This window comes from Elaeis guineensis, chromosome 2, assembly GCF_000442705.2.
Source record: "Elaeis guineensis isolate ETL-2024a chromosome 2, EG11, whole genome shotgun sequence".
In the NCBI taxonomy this organism is placed as follows: Eukaryota; Viridiplantae; Streptophyta; class Magnoliopsida; order Arecales; family Arecaceae; genus Elaeis; species Elaeis guineensis.
The window spans coordinates 93706153-93733631 of record NC_025994.2 but is presented as its reverse complement, the minus strand read 5'-3'; the positions used below and the strand labels follow the sequence as shown (position 1 = coordinate 93733631).

The 27479-nt window shown below is 37.0% G+C and overlaps 2 protein-coding genes across 4 annotated transcripts in view; both read left to right on the top strand.

The window, feature by feature from the left end:
- The window catches only part of LOC105050577 (transmembrane E3 ubiquitin-protein ligase FLY1), a 22483-nt gene extending 9575 nt beyond the window's left edge, over positions 1-12908 (top strand). The window contains exons 6-15 of one of the 3 annotated variants that reach the window (XM_010930677.4): positions 3196-3259; positions 3336-3413; positions 7249-7406; positions 7508-7567; positions 7744-7837; positions 9880-10047; positions 11412-11740; positions 12118-12234; positions 12338-12505; positions 12581-12908. In XM_010930677.4, coding sequence (XP_010928979.1) covers positions 3196-3259; positions 3336-3413; positions 7249-7406; positions 7508-7567; positions 7744-7837; positions 9880-10047; positions 11412-11740; positions 12118-12234; positions 12338-12439 — 1170 coding nt within the window. In that variant the 3' untranslated portion in view covers positions 12440-12505; positions 12581-12908. Of the gene's footprint in view, positions 1-3195; positions 3260-3335; positions 3414-7242; positions 7407-7507; positions 7568-7743; positions 7838-9879; positions 10048-11411; positions 11741-12117; positions 12235-12337; positions 12506-12580 lie in introns of all 3 variants that reach the window. The other 2 variants (XM_010930671.4, XM_010930663.4) reach the window with 2 other exon arrangements.
- A 4174-nt stretch (positions 12909-17082) lies between these two features.
- On the top strand, positions 17083-27223 carry LOC105050568 (receptor-like protein 4). The gene is made up of 9 exons (XM_010930655.4): positions 17083-17419; positions 18197-19252; positions 21114-21261; positions 22843-22914; positions 23178-23249; positions 24952-25023; positions 25104-25181; positions 26461-26645; positions 26735-27223. The coding sequence occupies exons 1-9, from the start codon at positions 17332-17334 to the stop codon at positions 26857-26859; spliced, it is 1896 nt and encodes a 631-aa protein (XP_010928957.1). The 5' UTR covers positions 17083-17331; the 3' UTR covers positions 26860-27223.
- The last annotated feature ends 256 nt before the right edge of the window (positions 27224-27479 follow it).

The following is a 27479-nucleotide window of genomic DNA, read 5'->3' as shown; positions in this document are numbered from 1 at the left end:
ATACTCGTATATGTGCCTGTCACTAAGTATTATTCAGTTATTCTTATTGTCTCTGGCTACATACTTGAAAAAAAAGGTCAATCTGTCCATATAAATGGTCAGATGTGTATGATATATAATTTTGGCCTGTCACTTAGAATTCATTTACTTGCATAGTTGAAAATGACTACGATTAGTTGCCAACTGATAAATCTAAAAAATGAATATTGTGGGGATGACTATCCTATAGTTATCAATTTCCCATAATATGTTCGATATCAATTAGTACTTTGTTTGGATAGGCAGCGTATAACTTCTAGGTTGTTTTGAATTTTAATTCCACCAGTTTGTCCTCTGAAGGCAATAGAAAATTCTGTTAAATGGTATGCAATCATTAAACTGATATGAAGATTTGTCTTGTCAAACTGTTAATCCATTGATCAGATAATTGGAATCAATTTAGTGCACTTATCAAACAGCTCTTTGGGTCTCCTACTGAATGCATGTTCCATATGATGAATAGCCAGTACATGATTTGTCATTTGTATGGCTGAGATCAGAGAATGTCCACAAACAATTTTATTAGCATATATCTGTCTCCTGCATGTAATACATGATTCTCTCATACTGACAAGAATGCTGAGGAAAATTTGTTATCTAATTACTAACTTCGATTGTGGTTAACAAGATCATGTCTTTTAATAAAATAAAACATGCAAATTCTAACTTGCACAGCACTATCCTCTGTAATAGTAATATTACTATTTTACATGATTGATGCTTATGTTAATAATAATTCTATATATATTTATTCACTTGAAAATATCAAATTTATATTTAGCGATGACCCTGAAACTAGTAGAATTCTAACTTGTTACCGTGTAACAACTATGCAAGTATAAATCTTAAGATGTGGTAGCCTTGTTATGCATGCTTATCCTTATGACATTTCTAATCAATGAAAATAAAAATCTGTTTGTGGTTATAGTTCCTCTTCGCTTGTCATTTGTTATATATGTCGTCTACCTCTTAACTTCTTGCCCAAGCTGGTACTACTGTCCTTGTTGCTTTAATTTTCGGCTTGCACCATAACTGAATCTTACTATCCTCCATAGACCAACTCATGTTTTAAGAAAATAGCTGAAGTGGGATGATGTAACTTGGTACCATACCATTTTGGCATGAAACTAGCACCAGTATGGGTGCCAGGACATTGAAACAATTAATGGTATGTGCGGTCCATATTTATCCATACTGATGCATAGAGAGATACCATATGGACCATATTGGTCGGTATTAATAGTTTTTCAACTTTTTGAAAGCTATCAGCATTGGTACGACCATGATTTTCAGAGCCATTCCAAATCGGACAGTTTGGGGCATGCCAAACTGGACCGGCGGGGAACTGAGACAGTTCCAGTAGAAAAAACGGCACATACTGATGCCGAAGAAGAAAGAGAGGGAAACAAACAAAGAGAGAGAGGAGGAGAGGGAGAGGCCGTAGAAGCCTCTGTGGCTTGGTTCGTCCGAGAGGGCTGCCACAACGAGCAAAAAAGAGAGAGAGAGGGAGGCCATCGGAGACGGAAGGACAGGATGGGGAGGGGCCGCTGGAGGTCTCCGAGTGGCTGTCGTGGCCATTGGATGGAGTCGCGGCCATAAAACAAGGGTGATTGCCTCTGTTCATGCGTCGGCCATTTTTTTAAAAAGGAAGATGAACAGTGAATCCGACAATTGGTTTGCCGGCTTCACTTTTCAAGAATTTTTTTAAAAAAAAAATGAAAACAGTAAAGTCGGCAATTGGTTTGCTGGCTTCACTATTTTAATACTTTTTTAAAAAAGTCTAGGAACAATGAAGTCGGCAAACCCATTACCGGCTTCACTGTTGTCGGACTTTTTTAAAAATGCCCCTGTTTCATGGCTGTGGAGCCGGATGTGGTATTTACGCCGTCCGATGGCCACGGTGGCCAGTCGGAGGCCCTCCGATGGTTTCTCAGCCAGAACCCCCTCGGTCCGGTTCTTCCCCCCTCTCCTTTTCTCTTTTCTCCCATGGACGATTATCCTCTGCGGCCCTACGAGGGCCTGCGCAGCCCTCAAGTGGCTACCGGTGGCCTCTCCATCGCTTCAACCTCCTTCCCTCCCCTCCTCTCTCTTTCTCTTCCTCTCTTTCTCCCATTTTGTCCTCTCCGGTTCATCTCTTCCTCCTTTCGTCAGTTCGTGCTGATCCGGTCCAGTACGGAGCCGTGCTAGACCGTGCCGCCGGTCGGCTGAAACAGCCACCGGTACCGGTATTCAAAACTTTGGTACAGACCATTGGTGTAGGTACCATATTGATACCATACTGTTCTGATGGAAACAGCGTAGGGTTTGTTACCAATATTTAAAGTTTTCGACCAACTTGTCTGGGTCTTAATTGTACACATAATCAGGAAGCCTTGTCCACCTATTGGTATTGCCACTTTGACCATCATGTTGGATGCAATATTTAATATTTTGTCATCTTTGTTTTTGTCCATCGGATTGTGTACGGGCCTTAGAGACCATGGAACCTAAGTTAGGTCAGCCTGGGGCTATAAAGGGCGATATATGGTTTTACTAGTTTTTGTTTTTGCTTTTCTTCATTGCTTCGGGGTTGAATGTAAAAACATCTGGAACACCACAATGTTCTTATTGGCTTAAGTGTTCAGGAAAAAAAAAGTGAAAAGTGTGGATTTTGTTGAAAAACTCAGATCTTAATAAACAATTTGGTTTAGGGTTTCCATAAAGTCTGATTGAAAGTTTTGCCACATAAGTTCCTTTTTCAATGTTAAATTCTGAAAATAGATATCTGATCTGCTACACTAAAACAGACTACGAAAGGAAAAACTACCCTTTACATAAAAATGCTATTAAAAAATTATTTCATGTATTCTTTGCAGTTTTGCGTAACGTGGGACCGTTCTATCTCACTTATGGGGGATTTAGCCACTTCATATTGGCATATAGCCATTTGCATATTTGCATTCTGTTTACGTGAGTTATTTCTGTGTAGATGAGCTGGACAAGAAATATCTTTGCTTGGGTATAAATTGTTTAATCCCATCATGCATGCTCTGATTTACTCCTATGCATTTTGATATATCAACATTCAAGATATTTATTCACCAAGGGCATTAGCTCTTTACAGTTATTGTCCAATATATAAGTAATTATATTTCGATGGTATTTTTTGCCTAACAGCTTGGAGTATTCTCCTCTCAAGTGTTTCAAGAATCCACTCGAGATAAAATTCGGAGGAAAAAATGTAAGGTGGTTTACTTTTTCAACAGATTGCGTTCTAAAGCTTATCATCAACTTAATTGTATCTACTCTCCTAGCAGCATTCACTTATGACATGGAGAAACATTGTAACATAGAGATTGCTGCTCAGGTTTCGCATGTCTCATCTAGCCAAAATGGTACCTGACTCCTTTTTTTCATTTGTTTCCATTGGTTTTTGATATTATTTCATGATTGACATTTTCATATCATTAATTTATTTTAAAATATATTGTGATGCCAGTATTTTCTGTTTTCTTGGAATCATCATTACATGTTATTAATACGTTTCTTTTCATTTGTGTCGGAAAGAGTAACAGAGAACATTCTGTTTTCCTTTGCAAAATTTAACTTGTTGCCAAAATCATTCTTCTTAAATATAGTACTTTCTGATCTTTCTTTCCAGAATGAAATAAGATGTTGTTATCGCCTTTTTTTTTTGGTTGTATCTCATATATTATTTATGATACAATAGCATGCTGAAGCTAACATTGGTCCTCTACTTTTATTAATGCTTGAAGTGGCATCATCATATTAAAGTGATGAAATCTTTAAAAGTTAAGTCTGCGATTCAACTGATGTTCAAATTCCACTAAGTTTAGTTCAGCAATGTATTAGATATGCAAGGTACTGCTTGAATATATGAAATAATATCATTGCAGTCAAATAATTGCCTATTCATTCTCTACATTTAAATATAAATGCCAAGGTTTGCTGTGCTGATATCGGAGCCCGAACCAGTTGGCCGGCAGTACAGTTTGGTGTTGCTGACAGATCGTTCCATATTGGGCTTGAGCTGATGCAGTAGGGTGGAGGGAGAAAGAAAGAGAGAAAAGAGAGAGGGAGGGAGGAGGGAAGGAGAGGGAGAGAAAGCCTCTTAAGGCCTGCCAAGGCTACCGGAGGGCCATTGCACCTGCTAGAGGGTTGGAGGGTCGGCGAGGAGGAGGGTGGGAGAAGGAAAGTGAGGAAAAGAGGGGGGGGGGTGTGCCTCTGAAGGCCGGCTGAGGTCGCTGGAGGGCCAGAGGCACCAATCGAACTCGGGTCTTCTGCCCCTATTTTGTGTTCTCTCTCTTTTTTTTTTTTTTTTTTGAAGGGGGGAGGGATATTAGATGAAGTCGGCAATGCTATTATTGACTTCACTTAATAACCCTTATTTTGATAGGCTGCCTCCAGCTCTCCAGCAGCCTCGACGGGTTTTCAAAGGCTTTCTCCCTCTCCCCTCCCCCTCTCTTTCTGTCTTTTTTTCTCTCTTTCCTTCTCCCTCCCCTCTTTCTTGCTGCCCCTCCAGCAGGTACGGCAGGCCTCCGAAAGCTTTATTCCCCTCTTCCTCTCCTTCCCTCCCCCATCTCACCTTTCCTTTCTTCCTGTCTCCCTCCCTTCTCCTTGCCGATATCTTGTTTCAAATGTCAGAACGTTTTGGCTGCTGTCGGTATGGTTCAGCACACCCTAAATTGGGCAGTTCGAGATGGTTCCACCTTCTTTGATGCATGCAAATTATATAGGGTCATCATTTATTTGTCATTTGAAATTCTTCTAAATATAGCTTTTGGCAAATTTCATGTTGGTATTTTGTAGATAGATACATCTAGGATCCATATATGATAATTTTGTGTAGGCTAAATGGTTTCACCCTTGATGCTGGTCCCAAGCTCTGGATGAAACCTGTTGGAGGTCTAAATTAGCTTGACAACAAGTCAGAAAAAAAATTAACATGTCAAGTTAAAAATCAAGGGCATCCCTTGATTTATTTTGAATAACATTAGTGACAGCCCTTAAAAAGTTATACCTAGTGAAAGTGTACTCGTAAAGCCTGCCCCAAGTAGTTGGCATGCGGCTTGATTATTATGGCCATGTAAATGGTCTATAAGAAAGCATGGAGTTCCCAACTTTCTGGAAACTCACCATCATGTATGCTGCTTAAAATGCTTCCAAGTTGTTAGTAATGCTAGAAGGTATGGTAAAATGTTAATTTGTCGAAATAGTACTGACATATATAAATGAAATTGTTAAATCAATGAATGATTCAGAGGCCTTCACTAAGCTTGTCTTTTGGGCATGTCGGCAATAGGATAGCTCCATCACCTTTGTATTTTAAGCTATGAAGCACAGTTATGGAAATTGGATATGGATCCTACACGATATGGATATTGCTAATACAACAAATCTTAAAAAATCAGGATCTGTCAAGAAATATAAATATAAATGTTAATGTAAATGCAAATATAAATATAAAAATATGTATAAAAATAATATAGTCCATACTTTCTATAGTAGCATTAACTTTTGCAAGCTTATCATTTAGTCACCATCCCATGGATCATAATCCATACTTCATATTTCGAAATTAATATCATAGACTGTGAAACCCTCATTTTTTGGAGGTATCAAGGAAGTGTCTGGAGTGTATTTTCATTTTTGAAAAAGATGATACTTATTAGACACCTGATGAATATCCAGTAAGTATTGGAATCCAATTATAGAAATGGCGTGTAATTTAAAGTATCTGTACTTCCTACATTTCAAGTTTGTGATCTTACATCGTACCAATAGGTCATGATATGCCATATATTTTAGAATCAACTAAAATAACATGGGCTTGTGCAACTAGGAGTCTAAGACTCAGGGTTGTGTGTTCCTAAGGAGATGGACTTCATTTTATGCTGCAGTATTGAGAAAGAGTACATTAAGGATTAAAGAACCATTTGTGATGTTTGTGCTAGTCACATGCATGCAGAGCACATTGAATAACATGACATGCCATTCTGAGCCATGTTCATCATGTGCTGACCATGTATCAAGGCTTGATGGCACCAGTGATTTTGTGTGGGCCCATATTGGTGCTGTGTTTGCATGGAACGGTACCATGCCACGACCTTATTGGCATGGTACATATTGTACAATATTGATTGATATGGTACTAAATATTAATTCATGGAGTGGACAAAGGATTTGGTGGTGCTTGTCCTAATATGGTAAAGCTACCTTTTTATGGTCTGATCACTTCAAGGAGAGGTCAGATTATCTTATTTATCCCTTTCCCTTTTTTTCCCCTCCGGAAATTTCGTTTTATATTGGAAAAAGAGATGGAATAAAGAAAGAGAGGAAGCATTTGTCGTTTCCTTAAGATAATAGTTATGTTGAAAATTTAAAATATTTGAGCCTAGGCATTCAAGCTGGTTGCCTTGTTCATATTGGAGAGGTATCCTTTTTTTGGGTAGAAGAAGCCCATAGGTAATTGGATATAGAACAAAACACACACATACACACACACACACCTGAAAAAAAAAAGTACTAGTAGAGGTAGGATTTGAACGTAGGCCTCCATACAACTATGAAGAGACTTCAAGAATTTGGTAAGTTGGCACCAAGGTGTCATTTGCCAATAAGGTGATGGAGAAGCATGAACTGAAACTATCCCAACAAGGCTGATGCTCTATCATTCAGGATCACTTCCATGCCCTTTTTCTATTCCTTTTCTCTCAAATTTTTTTTTATGCCTCTTTTTGTGTCTTCAAATTGAGTTTTAAAAAACCAGTATGTTGTGTACGAAATTTTCATATTTACATGCATGAACATTCTAAGATATTAAGAGGATATGAGCCTTGGGACAGGTAAGGTTGCTTCATTGCGACATAAATGTCATAGTTTTGAAACATGCAATGAACCTCTCCACACACAAGGGTATGGCTGTGCACATCTGACCCTCTCCAAAACCTGCAATGGCAGGAGCAATGTGCCCTGGGTTGCCGTTTTTAATATTTAGGAACCTCGAGTTCTATACTGGACCGACACTTGATTCATGAACAATTGAGTCTCTCAATCTACTTGCAGACTTGTTCTTTACCATATATGATGAAACATGTCAGTAGTTAATTTTTCTTTTTAATTTATATGATGATTTGCTTCCATCTTTTCTGTAACAATGTGCGTAACTTTTTGCTTGGCTTTATCGGCCGAAACTTTTCTTGGTAGCAGATGGAGATCATGACCGCTATCATCTGGATGGGTTAATGGAGAGTCCGGCTGTGGATGATGATGGAGAATGCTTCTCACCCATACTACTGAATGCCACATCACTGAACATTGAGGTCTACTACAACAAGGCTGTTAATTATACACTCATGGTTACATTTGTATCCTTCATGAACAAGAAACTCATTTCTTAGTTTTTTTTTTCCCTTTTTTCTTTTCCTGCACCTTTTTCTTTAAAAGCCTTGACATTTTAACGCACTAGATCTCTTTTCTCCAAGTTCTGCTGCTGATAAGACAGATGGAGCATAGCAATACCCAATCTGTAAGATCTTCTTCTGGTTTCTTATTGAAGAACCCATTTCATATCTACAATTAGGTGGTACATTGTATGTCCACAATACATGCCCTGAATATATGGGATATATCTTTTTTTTTTTTAATTTGTCTGTTGTTTCTCTATTCATTTTTAATACGTAAAACCTTTTACTCTTTTCACAGGGCGCTGCTAAAGTGTCTATTCTAATGATTGGGCAACAAGCTATTATGGATGCATATTTGTGTCTTTTACATTTGACAGCTGGGATATTAGTTGGTGAGTGTCATGCATTTGGTATCATAACTTTAGCACTTCAGTAATACAGCTCTAGAGGAAGCAAGTAAAGTTCTACAAATGGAACCTTTTAGAAGTTTCTCTCAACAATTTCAAGTCGTGAACTCTCTGTCATTTTTTAAGTTCTATTCCATGTTATTCAATTTGATATCCGTAGTGGACATTTATTTTTAATTTATAGATGCTTACAGTGGAAATATTGCTTCACCAGCTTTGATAACTCAAGCATAAGTCAAAATCCAACAGCACCCTCTTCATATATTATCCCAAATACTATCGAGCAGCTACCATCATTCTTTACCATTCCTTAAGTGCATCTGCTTTCATATTCCACCTCAAAACTTTTATTTGTGTCATCATTGGTCTTCCATGCCTATATTGGCTCCTCAACATAAATTCAGACCATCCCATCTTATCTTTACTGGATATGCTGAAATCATCTAAAGTTGATTCGCCAACAAATTGTCCTTATCTGATTCAACTCTTACTTTTTCTGCTATTGAATTAACCATCCACCTAGCATTCCTCTTTTTTTTTTTTTTTTTAACCTTAAAATCACTTAAAAGTTTTATTCTACAAAATCCTGGGCAATTTTTTTTTTTTTTTTAAATTGTGTATCTTTCTATTAACTTTTGGATGGCATCCAGATGTGTTGTTGTGGCTTATCTGGGTGGCTGAGCAATGAAGAATTACAACATTGTTAAGCTTTTTTTTCTGCACGAGTGATCTGTCAGCAAGAATATGTCTAGTTCTTCTTGCCAGCACTAACTCTTCCTACTAATGACAATGAACATCGAACTTGATAACTAACTTCCACATCAATAATTGTGGGCAAACTTATAGTATTGTACTGTTGCTACTCATGATCAGCCTAGAAGCTTGCCTAGTAGTAGAGGCATATCAACACGGAAATATAGCCTATACTGCAAGGCATGGAATTGCAGCCGCAGCTTCTAAAATTACATGAGTAGTCCCTGCTTGTTCTTTAATATCATACTATGAGCAGACAAAGTTTGGTTTGGTGTTTTATTGTGATTTAGTTGGTATAGATGTATTTTATGTTTCTATTCAACAGAAATTGTGCTTCTGTGGTGGCTTCATAATGATTTCTTAAATTTCAATATAGGTTCATTTCGTTGTCATGGTAATTCTGTTTTGTAAGTTCTATACATGTCACATGTAAAGCTGCTGCCTTATTTTGGATGCTAAAGACATCAACTTGTTCTGAATCCTTGCTGATCATCCAAGTGTTGTGCATGTTACCACAGCCAAAATTTTTGTTACTGTTACAGTATGTATGTACATGTGTATGATTTGTAGTTTTGTACACAAACATATGTATGCAGCTATGCATGAAAATGCGTGCATGCATGATGATGATTTCTGAATATCTTTTTTACAGTAGAGCCAAGGTGGCATAAGACTTTGTGGGGGATCTATGTTTAGTGTAATTTTCAAGACAAGGCCACCGAGATGCTTTTCTTTGACGGGAATAATAAGAGGACGAGGGAACAATGCATGGCCAACAGGGAAGAAGACCATATTTCTATGTTTTTTTTTGGTAAATTTTTAACGTAGAATGTTAGATCAACTTGATGAAAACATCAATCAAACTTGCTGTTAATTCCATGGGACACTGAACTCAGATTGTCATTATGATATTAGGTACCATTTCCTGTGTTCCTCTTTTTGTGAAAACTGAAAACTACATGGCACTTGCGGCAGGCCAGCAATATGGCATACATGTGTTAAGGAACACAGTTGTGGGAATATAAATTTCTTCCCAAAGACCTTAACATATTTCCCTCTTGTAACTTGTAAATCAAAAAAGGAAAACTTTTGTTTGCAGACATTAGGATTACAATTGAGTTGCACTTGACTGTTTTACTATATCTAGGTTATTCCTTTTTTATTTTTCTTGTTAACATATAACATTTTATCTTAATGTCCTTTTCTGAACTTTATGGCTAATCTTATCCAATTATAAATGTTCATAGACTAATTTGACTTGTTTATGCTTACAGAGTCCCTATTTAATGCTTTTGCAACGGCCGCCTTCTTCAAATTTGTTGTCTTTTCCATTTTTGAGATGAGATATCTTCTTGCTATATGGAAGGCTAATAGACCTATGAATAATGGTGAAGGTTGGGAAACAATGAGGCGTGAACTGTCTGTGCTCTATAGCCGTTTCTGTAAGTGCTCATTCCGCATTTATATTTTATGTAATCTCACTTATATCTATTGTTGCTAACTTAATGGATGCACAAAATACCTCAACTTCTAACTTCTTCATTCTTGTTAGTGTTCACGTAGTTAGCAGTCTGTCACGATTTATCTTGAACTATATTACATGTGTCTAGGTATTTCAATCAACATGCAGACTCTTTATTTATGCAAATGTACACAAATAATTTTATAATATTGTCAAGGAAAATTCTTCCATTTCTTCACCCTTACATTGAAAATAGTTATGTTCAACTCTTATTGGACTTCAAAGCAATACAAGGAAGAAATAGGAGGTTATATTAGAAGGAATATCAGTGTGAAAACATTTTTTTTAAAGAAATGAATGCATTGTGCCTGAAGTAAGACTCAAGAGCAAAGTAATTTTGTATTTCTTTTGGCTGCAGAGGTTTGTTGAAAGATGAGTTCTCATTTTAATAAATCACATTAAAGAACAAAATCCAGGCTTAATTTTGTTTATAAAAATTAATTATGCAAAGTTTTTGCAGAAGTGGAGTTAAAATATTTATGCTTGGATTTATTTAAAATTTGTTGTTCAGACTCTATCTACATTCAGTTTAACGAGGGCTTCAAGGAGATATTGTTATTTATCTGTGTTGGCTAACATTTGGCATGTTTTACCTTTGGATATAATAATTATCAGATGTCATGGTTAATTCTTTAATACAATAGTCTTTGTTTACCTTTGCCATGTTCTACCTCTAAAGATCTAATATTCTTAAATATGTATATCACATGTTGCTTAACCATTATGGGAGTCTCATGATTGATACAAATATTAATGAACCGGAGTTTCTTGTATCTAGGCAGTCTAGAATATTTCGCACCAGACAAATAGGAGAATGATTTTTTGTTATAAAAATAATAGATCACAAAATCATTTATATGTATTCCTAATTTGAAGTTTATTTATTCTGATTTATCATAAAGTCAAAGTGTGATTGAAATTCTTGAATAATATGAAAGAATGTTCCTACTACTAGATTGAATGTGTGTGTGTGTGTGTGTGTGTGTCTATATATATATATATATATATATATATATATATATATTGTGTGTGTGTGTGTGTGTTTATTCTTATACATGGCATTTCTTTTTTTTTTTCTTTTCTGGCATTGAATTGGTAATTACTTGATTGTATTAATGGCATGGTCTATGGCTTTATAGTTTTGTTTACAGCTTATCCTTACATGAATTGTGAACTTGATTTAACTTATCATAATCCCTCCAGCAGTCATATATTTCCTTATATGTAAAGATGTAGGCCTGCTCGTGGTTATTACATGCCTGACCAAATTGTTGTGCTTTGCAGATGGCATTCTTTTAGGAGGCATTCTCGTCATGTATGAGTTGCACAATTTCTTGCGTCCTATTCTTTTCATTTTGTATTCCTTTTGGATACCCCAGATAACTATTAATGTCATTCGTGATACAAGAAAACCCCTGCACCCTCATTATATATTAGGCATGACTCTCACTCGGCTTGCAATTCCATTATACATATTTGGCTGCCCAAGCAATTTCATGCGTATTGAGGTTGACACAAATTGGTGCATATCGTTGGGAGTATTCTTGGGCTTGCAAGCATCAATTCTCCTCCTTCAGCATTACTTTGGTTCTCGGTGGTTTATTCCTCGTCAGGTTTGAGTTTTCTTGTCATTTTGTTTGATTTGGATTTTCTGATACACGGGCTTATGCCAAAGAAATATAATTATTTATCAATTATGTTGCAGTGCAATAGAACTAGGTAGTACTTAAGATGATATTGATATGGCAAATAATAGAACTGACCGTGAGAAAAGAAACCTGTTTTTTAACACAAATGCGTGGACTGAAAGGTTATCAGATATGGTAGAAATGCTCAGAGTTGGAAAACTATAAACTACGTTTTCTAGTTTCTGTGCCAGCTTCAATAATGCACTTGAATCAGTATTGCTTAATGTCTGGAAACCATGAAGTTCTGGTACATTACTGTTTTTTTAGTTATATTTTTAAATCTCATGGTCAACTACTGGCAGATTCTGCCGGAGAAATATAGCTACTACAGGAGGCTTGAGAGTGATACAACTCAAACTACTGATTGTGTCATTTGCATGACTGCTGTCGATCTTACACAGCGGTCAAATGACTACATGGTACTTAGAAAACTTTGCTTTCAATTTTTTGGGACATGCAAAAATGTAAAATTTACTTTGTTTTCTTGGAGGAAGTTGGGCTTAGTAGACTGTTATCCTGCAGGTGACACCTTGTGATCATTTCTTCCATTCGGGTTGCTTACAAAGATGGATGGATATAAAGATGGAATGCCCAACTTGCAGGCGTTCTCTACCCCCAGCATAGGATGGACCCTGCCTTGTATTTATAGATGCAATCAAACACATTACCGACTCCAGAACAAATCGCATGGTAATAATTCGAGTGCCAGAATCTTGTTTCATCATCTTTTGTTCTTTCTCTCATCTGCTAGATCTTTCGGGTCAGGATGGAGAACCATCTCATACAGAGGAAAAGAAAAGTAGATAGCTGCAGAGGCAGACAAGATGCATAGTCCGTGTAATATATGCAACCCTGTATCTTTTTCGGCTGGTCTTTGCTGGCGCAGTCTCATCCCTGGTGCGCTGCTGTACATTTGTGTTCCCATGTATTGTTTAGAATGTTAATCCAAAAACAATTTGAAAAGCAGAAGATCAAGAGCCATGTTCAGTACGCGTTAAGAATGTTCTTGATGTAGTGGCATCAAAAAAGGGGTAGGTGCTATTTGAACTTGATATTCTAAAGCTCTAAGTGGTTAGATGATTTTGATGGGGTATGGGGAACTTGCAGCAATTTCTCATGGAGATCTTGCTATTTCTTGTATGAGACAATTTGCTTTGTTTCTTTATGTGCTCTGTTTGCGGAACTAAGACCATATTCAGTTCATTTATAAAAAAAAACATTTAAGTGGGTTCATGGTAGGGCGATTGATTATATGGAAGCAGGTAGGAAGTATTGAGTTGGGGGGTGCCATTTGGATATGTTGTCCGAATAGATTCTACTAGGGATGTCTTGAAACAGGACAATACTGTATTTTACAACAATAAAAAGGAAAAGAAATATAATAATTTTGCCTTATCCTGAATATATTTAGGGTTCGTTGAGGCGACATCTTTGTAGCCCAGTATGGACGGGTGAAAGGTTGGTGGCGCGAGAAAAGAGGCGGGTCATGAGTAAGAGTGATGATTGGATCGGATTATAAATAGATCATATATAGATTGGATTAGAAAATAATAAATTTAAATCTGACATTCGATATGTTTATTAAATAGATCATTCATTTAATAAATAAATCATTCGATCTATTTATTAAATAGATAATCTATCTAATTGATTCGATCTATTTATCAGTTTGTTTAAAAAAATTAATTATTTTTGAACCTCTAGCCAATACTATTTGAATTTTAAAATATTGATTCAAATCAAGAGATAATCCATCTCATAATATGAACTATTAATCAATCAAACACAAAATTATGTATCAGAAATTCAACCAAATCCACACAGAATTAAAAAAATAATCCAACGATTAACTTAATCAACCAAATATGAACTTCTAAATTGCACATAATATGAATCAGAAACTCACATGATATGAACTATTAATCAACCAAATCCACAAATGAAACCCTAAAGTGAAAAAACTAATCCAAAAAAAATTATCAAAAAAATAAAGAAAGAACCGATACATAGATTGAAATGGGGGGGAGGAGAAGAGAGAGGGAATGAACTCTTTAGATCTCTACGGTGGGGCGGCGGTGGACGAGGGAGTCCTCTCTTTTTTTTTTTTTTCTTCCTCCTACAGCTTCTCCGTGCCGCACACCCACAATCGGCCCCTGCCCGCCCGCGCCGCACCCCTGCGGGCCCTGCCCGTCGCTCCTTCGTGGCCCCCGAGGGCCCCCCGCGTTGCATCCCGCGTCTCCATACGACCACCACCTCCGGCCCCGGCGAAGCCCGCACCCCGTGCACCCACGGCTCCGTGACTCGCACCGCCCCCCAGCCCCAGCGCCCACACCCGATGCCCCACAGTCCCTCTCCTCCGCCCGTCTTCTGCCCTCACCGTCGGTACAGACGACCGGCGAAGCCTGCACCCCGTGCCCCCACGGCTGGGGGCTTCGCGCGACCCACACCACCCCCCGGCTCCGGCGCCCGCACCCGATGCCCCGCAGTCCCTCCCCTCCACCCGTCTTCTGCCCTCACCGCCCTCACCGCCGGTATAGACAAGAAAAAAAAAAAAAAACTGAGGAAGACGAAATGGGGCAAGCGGAAGAGGAAGAGGAAATGGGGGCGCCGCCTCAGCCAGGTCGAATGGTCATCCGTTGAGGGTTAGAAGAAAAAAATGAACAATCGGACATTTTCAGCCTTTTCGGTCGCGCTTTACGTTTTAAACAAGCTACCTCCGAGCGGCCCCCGAGCCTTAGGCCTAAACAGGCTATCAGATCTAAGCAGGCCCGGCCCAAAAAATTAAACTAATTAAATAGGTCAAATATTTACTATGATCTGATTATTAAATAAATTAAACAAATTAATTTAATTACATTTTAAATTTATTTAATTTAAATTTAAATTTATTTAAGATAGACCCAATATGGATCACATTGATAGATCGGATCGATTTTTGCCATCCCAAATCACGAGTGTCGCCTGATCACTACGATAGATTATGTCCTCTGTCTCGTTTGCCTGTTTTCTTCCTCTTTTCCCCTTCCACGCTATATTTTCATACCATCCAATGGGTTGCTGTCAAATATATATAGGGAGAGCAGGATTTAGGTTGATCGGATTTTAACTTAGATTCAGTCGGATACTAGTTGGATGATGGAGGTCCAATTTATTGATCAAAGGTATCAAATGTCTACTATCTCTGTATTGTTTATATATTAAAATCATATGATTAAAAGATTCCTCATTCATGCATCAAGTGATGAAATTTTGAAAAAATTAAATAATATAAAATAGTATATCTTTTTTTCCATTTAATACTGGATTAGGAGTCCCTGAATCAATATTCTAGAGATAATGAATCATATCCAATATTTTAAATTATTAATATTGGAATCATATTATCCAATCAGATTGACCAAATTTGAGTTGAAATCTAACCAATCGGATCCTATATATAGTAAACATTAAAGAATAAATAAAATAAAAGAAAATTATTGAAAACAAAAGGAAATAATACTGAAATCAAAAATAAAATAAAAAGATTAATTTAGTATAAATATAAAGAAGAAAATAATGAATATAGATTATGTCATAATAATAAGAAAAAAGTAATGAAACTAATAGAAGCTTCCCAAAAGAATTATAGTGACCATCATTGTAAGAATTACTTCTATTATTTAATTAATGGTTATTTAAAAATAATATAAAAGGTGATTATATTCTGATGGTTATTGAATTGTTATTCCTTGCATCCCTTTGCTTCGTCTCCAAAAGTTAGAAGGGAAATCAGGATCCAATTCTCCATTTTCTCATTCTGATTTCTTTTCATTGCATAAAACCACACATGGTGTAAGTGTGTCGGCACTTATCTAGGAATTCTGTACTATAGTTTAGGATTCCTCTGAGAAGGAGATTGTAGAATAGGGAGGAGTAAGCTGAAGGTTGACTATAAAAGGTTATGAAGAAGTGTCTGAAGAATTTGCAATTTAATGTATCAGCCTACACTGGGAAGAAAATAGATAGAAAATATCTTGTGACAAACTTCAATGAAATATAGATTTGGGAGAATGGCAAAGCCAGTCGAGATGAGCAATTTAATGCTACAGTTTTTAAAACAACTGGATTTGGAAATTAACTAGCTATGATGCATGTGGCTACTAAAAATTTCAAATTTAAGTATAGATTAGATACTAATATGCTGTTGTTGTGGAATTATTTGGAATTTGTCTATAACGTTACATTCTTGATCTGGATGAAATTTCTATGCTTTCTATGGCAAACAAATTGTAATGAATTTAGACTAATCACAATTTAGAAGATTTTTTTACCTTGGACTTCTTGTTCTCAACATCTAGCCAAGCATCCAGCTATTTTTTTTATAGAAGTTCAGAATTGCTTGAGGCAAACATCTTAGTCAGGTTACCGTAGAACTTGAAAAGTTGAAGAATTTAACTGCTTTATGTAGGTTTTGGTTAGATCGGATTAGAATTTAGATTAAAATTAGGATATGGTAGATGGTCAGAGATATTTGTCATATAGTTGCTTGTATAATCCATTATTCTATGAAAAGGCAGAGATCATTTTTCCATCATATGCTGAAAAGTTTCAGCATTTTATTATGTCAATATAATGTATTGTCTTCCCTTTTTTTTTTAATATATTTTTAACAGGAAAGGTAGGAGATGCGGCAAGAGAAAGGCAGAACTGAGCCTCTTTCCTGGAACGCTAAAGGCAAGATTTTTTTTTTTTTTTTTTTTGATGTCCATTTACAAGCAACAAATACGGAGCAAAAAATTATGCCGCAACAAATACTTAGCAACCCGAAAAGTTCCAGATCGTCGAAGGTCAACTCCATGAATGCGTGGCAGCACGACCGAGTTTTCTAGTCTCTAGAGACTCTCCAGTCAACCCGCCGCGACAGAGGGAGGTAATTGGTCTCTCCTTCATCCCAACGCCCAGCTTACTCTATCACCATTTTAGTTGGCGCATCTACTCCTCTTTGCTCTCCCGCTGGATTCCAGAGCACGATCTACCGACAATTTACCCCGTGATTGGTGACGCCATTGGACCACCCAACACTTCCGGTCCCCAGCCCCGCCTCCCTCTCATTCTCTCTCCCCATCCCCTCAGAAAAAAAAAAAAGAAATCACTCCTACCCGCGTCATTTCAAGTCAAAAGAAAAGAAAAGAAAAGAAAATTCCGCTCGCTTTCAGACCCGCTGGCCTCCAGATATGTAATTATTTCTCTTTCAAGTCCGGAATCTAATTTAAACTACTCGACACGTGAACTGCTACTGCTGCGATGCTAAGCCCCTTTAATCACACTCTTAACTACTATAATGATCTCCCTCTTTCGTCGTAACAAAGTTATTCACTACTTAGCCGATCTCAGGCCTCCCATCGCTCATCCCCTGTGGGGAAATAAATACCCAGAGATTGAGAAAGAGAGAGAAGGAAGATAGGGTTTATCTCCGCTTAAAGAAAGAGAGAAAAAAGAGGAATTGGAAAGGCCAAGAGAGAAAGCGGAGCAGCAAAATGCTCGGATCCCCCATTCTCCGGCTGCTTGTGCTCCACATCGCTCTATCGGCCACTGCTCTTGGCGTTTCGGCAGCCTCCAAAAACGGTAAACCTCACTTTCCGTTGAGATGGGTGCTTGAGACTTTCTGCATTTAAGCCTGAATGGAAAAATTCTGCCAAAAATTGCTGCTCCTCTGGCTGCTATATCGAGAAATTTTTATCCTAATTGTGGATTCGAAGGAGCTTTCTTTGTTCCTTCTTTCCCTTCTTGGTTGTGTCCCGAATTATTCTATTTTCATGTCATGCGTCCTCCAGAGCTAAACCCCGTAGAAGGCATTTCTAGAACTGGTTCTTTCTTAGATAGAACCACACCGCCTACATGTCGTGCTGAATTAGTTCACTGGATCTATAGTGAACACTGTTGCATGGAAATGGGAAGGTGCTGAAATGTAGCTAATTGAAAGGAAAGAATATGCACTAAATAAGATAGGTTCGAGGCCACATGACCAGAAGTAGTGGTGTCTTGGTCAATCGACTCTTACCATATCGAATAGGTTGGCCGTGTGCAATTCGTTATTTCATTTTAAAGTATAATTATCTGGATATGACCATCTTTGTTCTTACATGTTTTAAATCTTATGTTTATTTTTTATCAATGATTTTATGACTATACATATGTTTTTTTTTTTTTTTAAACTAACTACTACTGTCACTACGGCCACTCCAAGATTCTTGGAATTGATCCTGCAAACGTTCGATAAAATTGTTTTTGTATTATATTTGGTATAAGGAACTTGTCACAAAAGGAATGTTACCAAGAGTTGAACGGTTATATATATTTTGTCCTCGATTAGACTTGGGATTTAGTGTGTTTTCTTTGCAGAACCCTTTGCGATTCGGATAAGCTGTGGTGCTCGTGAGAATGTTCGAACACGGCCTACAAATGCCTTATGGTATAAAGACTTCGGTTATACTGGAGGAAAATTTGCAAATGCAATAAGTCTGATTTCCATTGCCCCTCCACTTCCAACTCTTAGATATTTTCCCCTGTCTGATGGCCCTGAGAATTGCTATAACATCAACCGTGTTCCTCGTGGACGCTATGCAGTGAGAATTTTCTTTGCTCTTGTTAAAGATCCTAATCTTGAGAGCGAGCCTCTTTTTGATATATCAGTTGATGGAACCCAAATTTATTCTCTAAGGTCAGGCTGGAGCAAACTTGATGACCAGTCATTTTCTGAAGCTCTAGTTTTTGTTCCAGATATGTCTGTGTCTGCTTGTTTCCATAGCACTGGTCATGGAGATCCATCCATCCTTTCAATTGAAATTCTTCAAGTTGATGACAGAGCATATTATTTTGGTCCATTATGGGGTAAGGATACAGTACTTAGAACAGCTAAAAGATTGACTTGTGGTTCGGGGAAGCCAGCATTTGATGAAGATTATGATGGAAATCATTGGGGTGGTGATAGGTTTTGGTTAGGAACGTCAACTTTTGCCGCAGGATCTGATCAGTCTATATCAACAGAAAATAAAATTGCCCAAGCATCAACTTCACCGAACTTCTACCCAGAAAAGATTTATCAGTCAGCAATTGTGAGCACTGATAGACAGCCTGATCTGTCATTTCAAATGGAGGTGGATCCGAACAAAAATTATTCAATATGGCTTCACTTTGCTGAAATTGATGCCAGAATAAAAAGCTCCGGAGAGAGGGTCTTTGATGTACTGGTAAATGGTGATGTTGCATTTGAAAATATTGACATCATTCGCATGACTGGGGAATGTTATGCAGCTCTTGTGCTGAATAGAACTGTTGCTGTGAAAGGGAGGACGCTAACAATAACCTTGCACCCTACAAAGGGAAGTCATGCCATCATCAATGCAATTGAGGTCTTTGAGATTATTGCAGCGGAGCACAAAACTGCAGCAGAAGAAGGTATGTGTGCCACGTGGTGAAAGATTAGCATTATTTTCTCATTGACTTAACAAATTTTATGCATTGCCTTCCATGTGGAGATAACGATGCTGATACATGAAAATTTAGTGCATCAACATCTCCTCATGCCTATTCTTTTAGATATTTTTCTTTGACATGCAATTCTGACCTAAAAGTTATGCAGGGTTATTTTTTGTCATTTTGTTTTCTTTCAATTCAGTTCTACATTTTGTCCATGTGTTCATGAGGTAGACATTCATCATTCTGCATGAAACTTGTAATTTGTTATCTAATTACCATCTAAATATATTATTAGTTACTGTTAATAAGAATGCAAAGGTCATTGGTCTATATTTGGACTGAGATTTGAGATGGACTTGTGATTCTGTTTCCATCCTAATAGTGTGGACTAATCAATAAATAATCACAAATGTATAAACATTTATTAGGGCTAAGCAAATAACCGAAATCCGAAGAAACCCACCCAATCCGACCCAATAAACATCGGTTTCAGTCTGTTGAAAGATATATATTGAGTGGAATCGGGTTGTGGTTTGTAAAAAATCGATTATTTACGGTCGGGTTCGGTTCCTATACTTTTAACCCATATGAAATTGAATCCAACCGATGTGGTATTTCACAAACTCACTTTCATTTTGGGACGGCATCGTTTAGACTTCAATACTTCATTCTAAAAAACACCCTATCACCCATTTGGATTAATGAGAATATTAATGTTGAATTGCTGATGGAAGCACATCATTTTGAGATAATTCTAAAGTGAAAACTTTTAGATGTAGTTACTTTCAGATGAGTAAATCTTTTTTTTTCTGTTGTCTTGTATAGGTTCAAAAATAAGTCCAAAATTTGTAACTTACAAGGTTTGGGCTTTTTTTGCATTAAATTGACAAAAAAAAAAGGCAAATAAGCTTAAGTGGGCTAATATTGGACTTAAAATCAATATTGGATCAACATTAAAGTCCAAACTGATACAACCCATCCGAATCTGCTACAAACCGTTCACTTCAGTTTCAAACGGTTTATACATGATAAACGGTCGACAGCGGGTTGAATATTCTTTAATCCGATAGGGTTTGGTCAGATGAAATTTTTCTCTCAACCCGATTGAATCTGATCAAATCCGACTCATGCTCAGCCCTAACATTTATGCCAAGGACTTGCACAGGAAATTTATGGAAAAAAACCATGTCGGATAGGATTCTGATCCCATACTTTTCAGATGTTATCTAAATTCACATTAATATAGTGTGCTAGAATTTTGTCGAAAATGCACCATTGGAAAAGAAAATGTCCCACACCACTAGGATGAATACAAGTTAGGAAGATTTGGATGTCCCTTGGGAAATGTGAACGGAATGCTTAATTAGGTTAGATTTAATATGCTTGCTTGCTTTTTAATATAAAGTAGAAAGCCTCTAAGTGCGTTCACACTGAACTGCAATTAGCCGGCTTTCTCCTTTTTTCCAGTTGTTGCTAACTATTGGAGGCATTGCCGACATCACCTGCCCATTATCATTTTAACTTCTAAGCAAATGTAATGCATGGTTACTTGTTCTGTTTTAGATGGTCCTGTCATAGTTGCTGATTACTATGCCGAAAAAGTAGTGGCAGAGAAAATATCTTCCCAAGAGTTTGTAATATACCTTGATTCATTTTTTTGATATTTTGTTGGCTGAAGCTGATAGTACCTTCTTTTTCGGATTAGTGAAGGTGAACAAAAATGTTATCAAGGTGACTTCTTGTTTTGTTGTTTGTTTCATATTTGATGCTTTGTTAGGATTTGTATGATTCATTATCTTGTTAAATTGTGTCTAATTCATTTCAAGATGGCCTTCCATAGTTAGAGCTTTGCAAAATTTGAAGAGCTCCCTGGGGCTTCCTCTTCGTTTTGGCTGGAATGGTGACCCATGTGTTCCCCAACAACATCCTTGGAGTGGAGTGGACTGCCAATTTGACAGTAAAACTGGCCAATGGGTCATAGATGGACTGTAATCTCTCAACCTTAAAATTGCTTAGTATATTTAGATATTGGTTCTTGTCTTTTCTTATGGTAAAAATAAGCAGTATTGACAGGCTCAGCAGGTCTAAACGTACTAGTTTGCTAGCCAAAATCTAAAAATTAAACAAGATTTGAACTATGGATCAAATGTTCAATTTACTAGAAATTAACTATATTTTGAAATGCATCAAAAAGTATCATATATGTCTTTTAAAATTGTTTTGCTTAGTGACTGACAAATTAGAGGTTGTTTGTCTACCATTTGAAACTTTAGGAGCAAGTCTTGGAATCAAATTAGTTGTTGAGGAATGGAGCCATTTCCATACAATTGTAAATGGCAGGCCCTCCTCACAAGAGGCCATACTAAAGCTTAATGGTTATTTCTGTGGTCATTGTATGCATGCATGTTATGCTCAGGCTGTGCATGTATACACTTGTATGCAACGCCCGCAAGCCATGTAACTAATTCAAGAGGAAGGAGTCTGATGGTTGGCTAGGTCAGGTTGGCCGTAATCCCATCGGCTGATTATATGATTAAGATTAGATTGTGTATTTGTAGAAGTGAGCATCAGAACCTCAAGCAAATATCCATGCTAAGATGTTTGCATTATTGCAATTAACTTAGTTTTATCTCTCTCCAAAATAGGTCTAGGCTTATGAGTGCAGTGGTCAACACTAGAGATGTGCTTCATAACATTGTTGATGTTGTACACGTTAGGTTGATATTCTGGGAAGCTTGTATTTTAGCACGTCCCTCCAAATGCTGTCTCCTGCACTCTTGTACTCTAGAATATATCCAGCTCAAGCATTGCAAAACTTACTGCTGCATTGTTAGGTAAGGTTATATTATTCGGTTGGCATCTGCTGGCCATAGACTGCCAACCTATGTGAGTCTTTTTATGCTAGATTCAACTATGATCAACACTGAAAAGCACACTGATGTGACAAGTATAACAGGTGTTAGATGTCTTTAAGTGAGAAGTATGCAGATATGATAGTGCTGGTTGGAATGCTTCATGAGCTGTCATACCATTACTGGTGGTTGTCATTGCCATCTAAATCATTTGGAGGCTTACACTAATAGCCTTAAATGCCATTAGGATGTCTCTTGGAAGAAGGTACTAAATGTCTTATGGTGTAGTTTTCCTAATTTCTGCATTTAATTTTAATCAATAAAAGAATGTTGTTAGATTAGTCAAATGAGGAAAAGTCAAAAGGATATGGAGGAATCAAGCACCTTGATTTCTACATTTGATCTAATGTAAGATAATAATCTCGGGTTGCTGTCACTTCCATTTTTTGAGTCAAACTACTGACCTCCAGATTTGGTACCCAAATTTTTCATTGATTTGGATAATTGGAAGATGAGATACCATCAATGTCTACATGTATCTTTCTATCTCTATATAAATCCACATGCACATGCGTATAAACACCTATAGACATTTATAGCTATACACATTAATTCACAATGTCTATAGCTTTTTATAACTTTAGGTTTAAATATTCAACTATTCAGCATATATATTTGGTCGTTTGAGTAAATGTAGATTATTTTCTGAATATGCAGAGGTCTGGACAACCAGGGTTTGAAGGGTTTCTTGCCGAATGACATTGCTAAACTGCGGCATTTGCAAAGCATGTGGGTTCTTCAGATTGTTGCAGTCTAGTGTACAAAGCCTGCCTGATGATATTTACACTATTTAATTTGCAACATATATAAGTCTATCACTGTTACTTTTGTTAGTAAATGGTTCCTACATTCACAGAATTATTATAATATGAAAATGCTTAACCTTACATTAATCTATAGCAAATATCTTGTCTGTGCAATTTTGTTTAATCACAATAGTTGACTTCATTAATTTTTTCATAACATAATTTCTCTACTTTTTCTCTTAACAGAAACTTGAGCGACAATAGCATCCATGGTGGCATTCCATCCTCTCTTGGTGCTATTACTGGGTTAGAAGTATTGTGAGTACATGCCTATCACTGCATGTCATAGCTAACACATTGTGATGCTATTACGTATAGGCCAATAGTTAAATGATTGCTGATAACAGAAGAGCTGATGCATGCTAGATCCTACTGAAAAATATGCTTTGTTTCTTCCTGTTGAGTTTGAGTTGATCATAGATTGCCAAATTACATTGTAGATAACTTTGAAAACTTTGGTACTTCACTTGATACATCGTTCTTTTTTGGGCCACTTTCATTTTTTTCCAGCACAAGCTTTCTAAAGAACAACAACACAGGAGAAGCAGTCATACAAAAATTTAAAGACCTGGATTCTAAAGAAAATTACTTCCATTTAAAATATTTGAAAACCTGATATCTCCAAGAACTTTGTCAGGCTTCATATCTGTTTCCAAGAGCTCATTTTACTTATCTTGCTGATTTGAGCTGTTTTCTCTCCTTGAGGCATCTCAAATGCAAGTGGACACTGAAGTCTTTCAGGTTTTAAAATGTCTGACACAGATGTTATTAGAAAGCATGAATTCCTTTTAAAAATCTGTTTCATGCATCTGGCATGCAAGGTGAAAATTAGACTTAAAAACATCCTTCACCATCCTCCTTTGGGCAGACTTTTATGACACACAATAATGCAATATATTTTTGTGAGTTAGTTGTAAAACAAAACAGAACCGAAGCTGATAATAAAAAAGGAAATTACCAGCAGATGCAATAATTATGGGAGTGTGGAAACAGCTACAAAATGCAAGAGAATGGTGAGGAAGCTCAACCAAACACTGATTTTGGCTTAGCTTCTGGCACATCAAACTGCTTAAAAAAGGAACTAGTTAACAAGAACCTTGCAGAAACATGTATATGTTATATTATAATATTACAAAGAGCACTTATGTAATGATAACCGTAGTAATGGTTAGACAATGCTGCTCGGCATTATTTCTGGAGTCTTTCCATTTTGCTAGCCAGTTGAAGTTTTGAAACTTCTTTGACTTGCAAGAAGTGAATCCTTGGATTGTGTGGAGCCATGTAAGTCCTCAAACTGTTCTAGCAGTAGAAAATCAGATTCTGCCACTTTCATGGCTAGATAAATCATTCGACCATTGTAAGAACAGAGAAGTGAACCTTCTCTAGCATGATGGATCATTAATTCTAACCCTAGATCGTGGCTTCACGATCTTGAAATCAAAGCTAATCAGTGCTCATTACTCATGGAGCCCTTCGATGATTGTCAAATATAAGAAAAACCATCTAGGTTTGTTATAGTAAATTTCGGTGTCTTATCCCATTTTTTGGGTCAGTCAAGGATCGGTAATTGTCAGGTTCCTTCCGATCAACTCGTTCGAATATGCGAGCCTGTATGTAATTTCTATGATTGGGATTTCCTTTTGTTTATTAAGAATATCTCATATTCACTACTCCAGTGGATTTATTTCTTTGGTCAAACTTTATTTTGGTCACCAATTTTATAATTCTTAAGTTCCTATATATTACCTCAAAACTAGATGGCCTCTATCTCTTGATATATAACCATTTGGACAAAGAGAAGATTAGATTCGTCCAATTTGTGTTATAGGATGAATGAGCCTGTTGCGGAGCCATTTCATTTACCTTTGTTATTGATTTTTCTTTTCTCATTGCTATCCAAGCCTTTATTCATCAAATAAATTTTATATGTAAGTATTAACCGTCCAGAATTGCTTTACAGGGACCTCTCGTACAACCAACTCAATGGCTCAATACCGGAGAGCCTTGGCCGGCTGACATCATTACAAATACTGTAAGGAGAAATGCTTAATAATCTGATTCTTTTGGACATGGTCCTGGATTGAATAGAAGCACTAACCAGTTGTTCTTCAGAAATCTCAATGGAAATTTTCTATCTGGAAGAGTACCGGCCGATCTCGGAGGAAGACCTCTTCACAGGGCTAGTTTCAAGTAAGAAATTGTGAACGATGGCTATCAGCTTTTGCCTATCTAAGTTATGTTTAAGATGCTACCATTAAATATAACAGTAGGCATATGTTGTCCTTCAAAGTAGCTCAACAATGTTTAATGCTCTTTAACCAACTTCCTATCGATATGTAAGCAAAAGACTAACTCTGATCTTGAGGATCACTTATTTAGACCCTCTTCATATTAGTCTGACTTGTTATTCAAAGTTATTTTATGCTAAGGTAAGATTTTGGTAATAATTCAATTCAGAAATAGTAATGACCTTTTGTTCAGATGGTAAGGATCATCAATTATGTAAAACAATTTTTACTTAGTAAGTGAATTTGTTTAACTGGTTATTGTATTTCCTTTATTTAGTGATCGGATTTTGATGAGCTGAGAATATTAATATCAGGTTGATATGCCAAATATTATATTAATGTTCTTCCAATCATATGCGCTTCAATTCTGCCTGTTGAGTGACTTTGAAGATGTGAGAGACCTTAACCCCTCAAGTTCAGTTTGGATCACTTCTCACCGATCGATATAGGAGTGAGCTGACTGCCCGTGATCTCTCCTGTGGTCCAATTTAAAAATTATGAAAGACTGCAATATCTAAGGTTCCTCTTTTGATATATACAGTCCCCTAAGTTTTTTCTCCTAAGACATTATTGAGAGCCTTGATGAGAGTGCATCAGGAAAGAAGTAGTTTTTGATACCAACAATGTAATCTTACAAAGATGGATGACGCATCATGAAGGACCAAAATTTCCAAAATCTTACAATCTTCAATTCAAATTCCTTTATTCTTCCATCACAATTGTCTATTGTTTAGCCCTTCAACAAACCTCTCATATTTCTCCACGATTCAAATGCCTTCCATGAGAGGTGACACACCTGTATAACTCTCTGTGTGTTCACGTATTATTACAAATCTGTATTACTCAGAAATGCATCAAAGTACCCTTCATCATAGCGTTTCTCTATCATGAATGATCAATAGAACTTTGAAAGTAGTCATTTTTATAATAATCCAATCTCATATATTGTGATAGATTTAGACAACTGCATGTATTCCATTTGTGTGGTTCAAGTTTTAATTACATTATAGTTAGTTATCCTGCTGTCAATCTTGTTCCATATGGATTACCTGGACATAGTACTAAAATTGTTCCCACAAAATTATGTGCTTGTTTCTTCTTAATAAATGCTTCTATTCTTCATGCTGGTGTGTGGAAATGGTATTCTCTGCGCAATCAAGATGCTTATGTGGCATGTGCAGCTTTACTGGTAATGCAGGTCTATGTGGAATTCCTGGGCTACCAACATGTGGGCCCCATATGTCTGTCGCTGCTAAGGTCGGTATCGCATTTGGGGCTTTGGTTGCATTATTACTGCTACTTGTCTGTCTAGCATGCTGGTGGAAAAGGAGGCAGAACATCCTTCGGGCTCGGAAGATTGCTGCTGGTAAGAAGCTAGGATGAATAGTGGAAGAGAGATTACCTGACTCCTTTGTTGCACTTTCTAAGACTCAAAATGGTCTTCCTGTCCTGCAGCAAGGGAAGCTCCGTATGCAAAAGCAAGGACTCACTTCACGCGTGATGTGCAAATGACCAAGCATCATCGTGTGCACGACCAGTCTCGAAATCCAACCGAGAGCGGGCCACATCTACTCTCTTGATTGACTGGATTGCTTGTTTATATTTGCTTCCTTCACTGTTTTTTCTTTTCTTTTTCTTTTTGTTTTTGCCCTTTATTGTTTAGAGCATGTGTTCAACCCGGGAAATGATCTCTCATGCTGTAAGTATGCTGCGGCTCTTGTTCGTTTTCCCTTTCTGGAAGGTATGAAGGTAAAAGGTCGTGTTGTAGACTTATTTAAAATAATTTATAACTTGCCATAGATTAAATTGAAGAAATCAAACAGCAGAATCTTGGTAGAGCAAACTGCAAATGAGAGGTCCATGTATATGATCTGTGCCCATTTTCTCTGGCATGGTCAGCCATTTTTGGAAATACTGCATTAAGGCTTGTTTTCTGTTTATTATTGATTCAGTGTCTACTGTTAGACCCTTTATATGGGCTAAATTGAATTAACCAATGCCCACCTCTTTTCTCTGACCTCTGTAGCGGTACAAATTTCTGTGTGATGAAGATGTTTAACACAGTTTTTGTAAAATGAGCTAATGTAACTATGCATATACTTTAGATTCTGTGCGGCATTATAGTTGGGTGCGTATTTGGTAAGATTTATTTTTTCTCCTTTTTCTATTTTTTGGGAGAATTGGGATGCATGAGCAGGAT

Bases quoted from the DNA above. Each gene is read 5' to 3' on its own strand.
- LOC105050568 (XM_010930655.4), top strand. From the start codon at position 17,332: ATGCTCGGATCCCCCATTCTCCGGCTGCTTGTGCTCCACATCGCTCTA. The intron at 17,420-18,196 runs GTAAACCTCACT...TTTTCTTTGCAG, and splicing joins TTCGGCAGCCTCCAAAAACG to AACCCTTTGCGATTCGGATA. The intron at 19,253-21,113 runs GTATGTGTGCCA...GGCCTTCCATAG, and splicing joins CAAAACTGCAGCAGAAGAAG to TTAGAGCTTTGCAAAATTTG.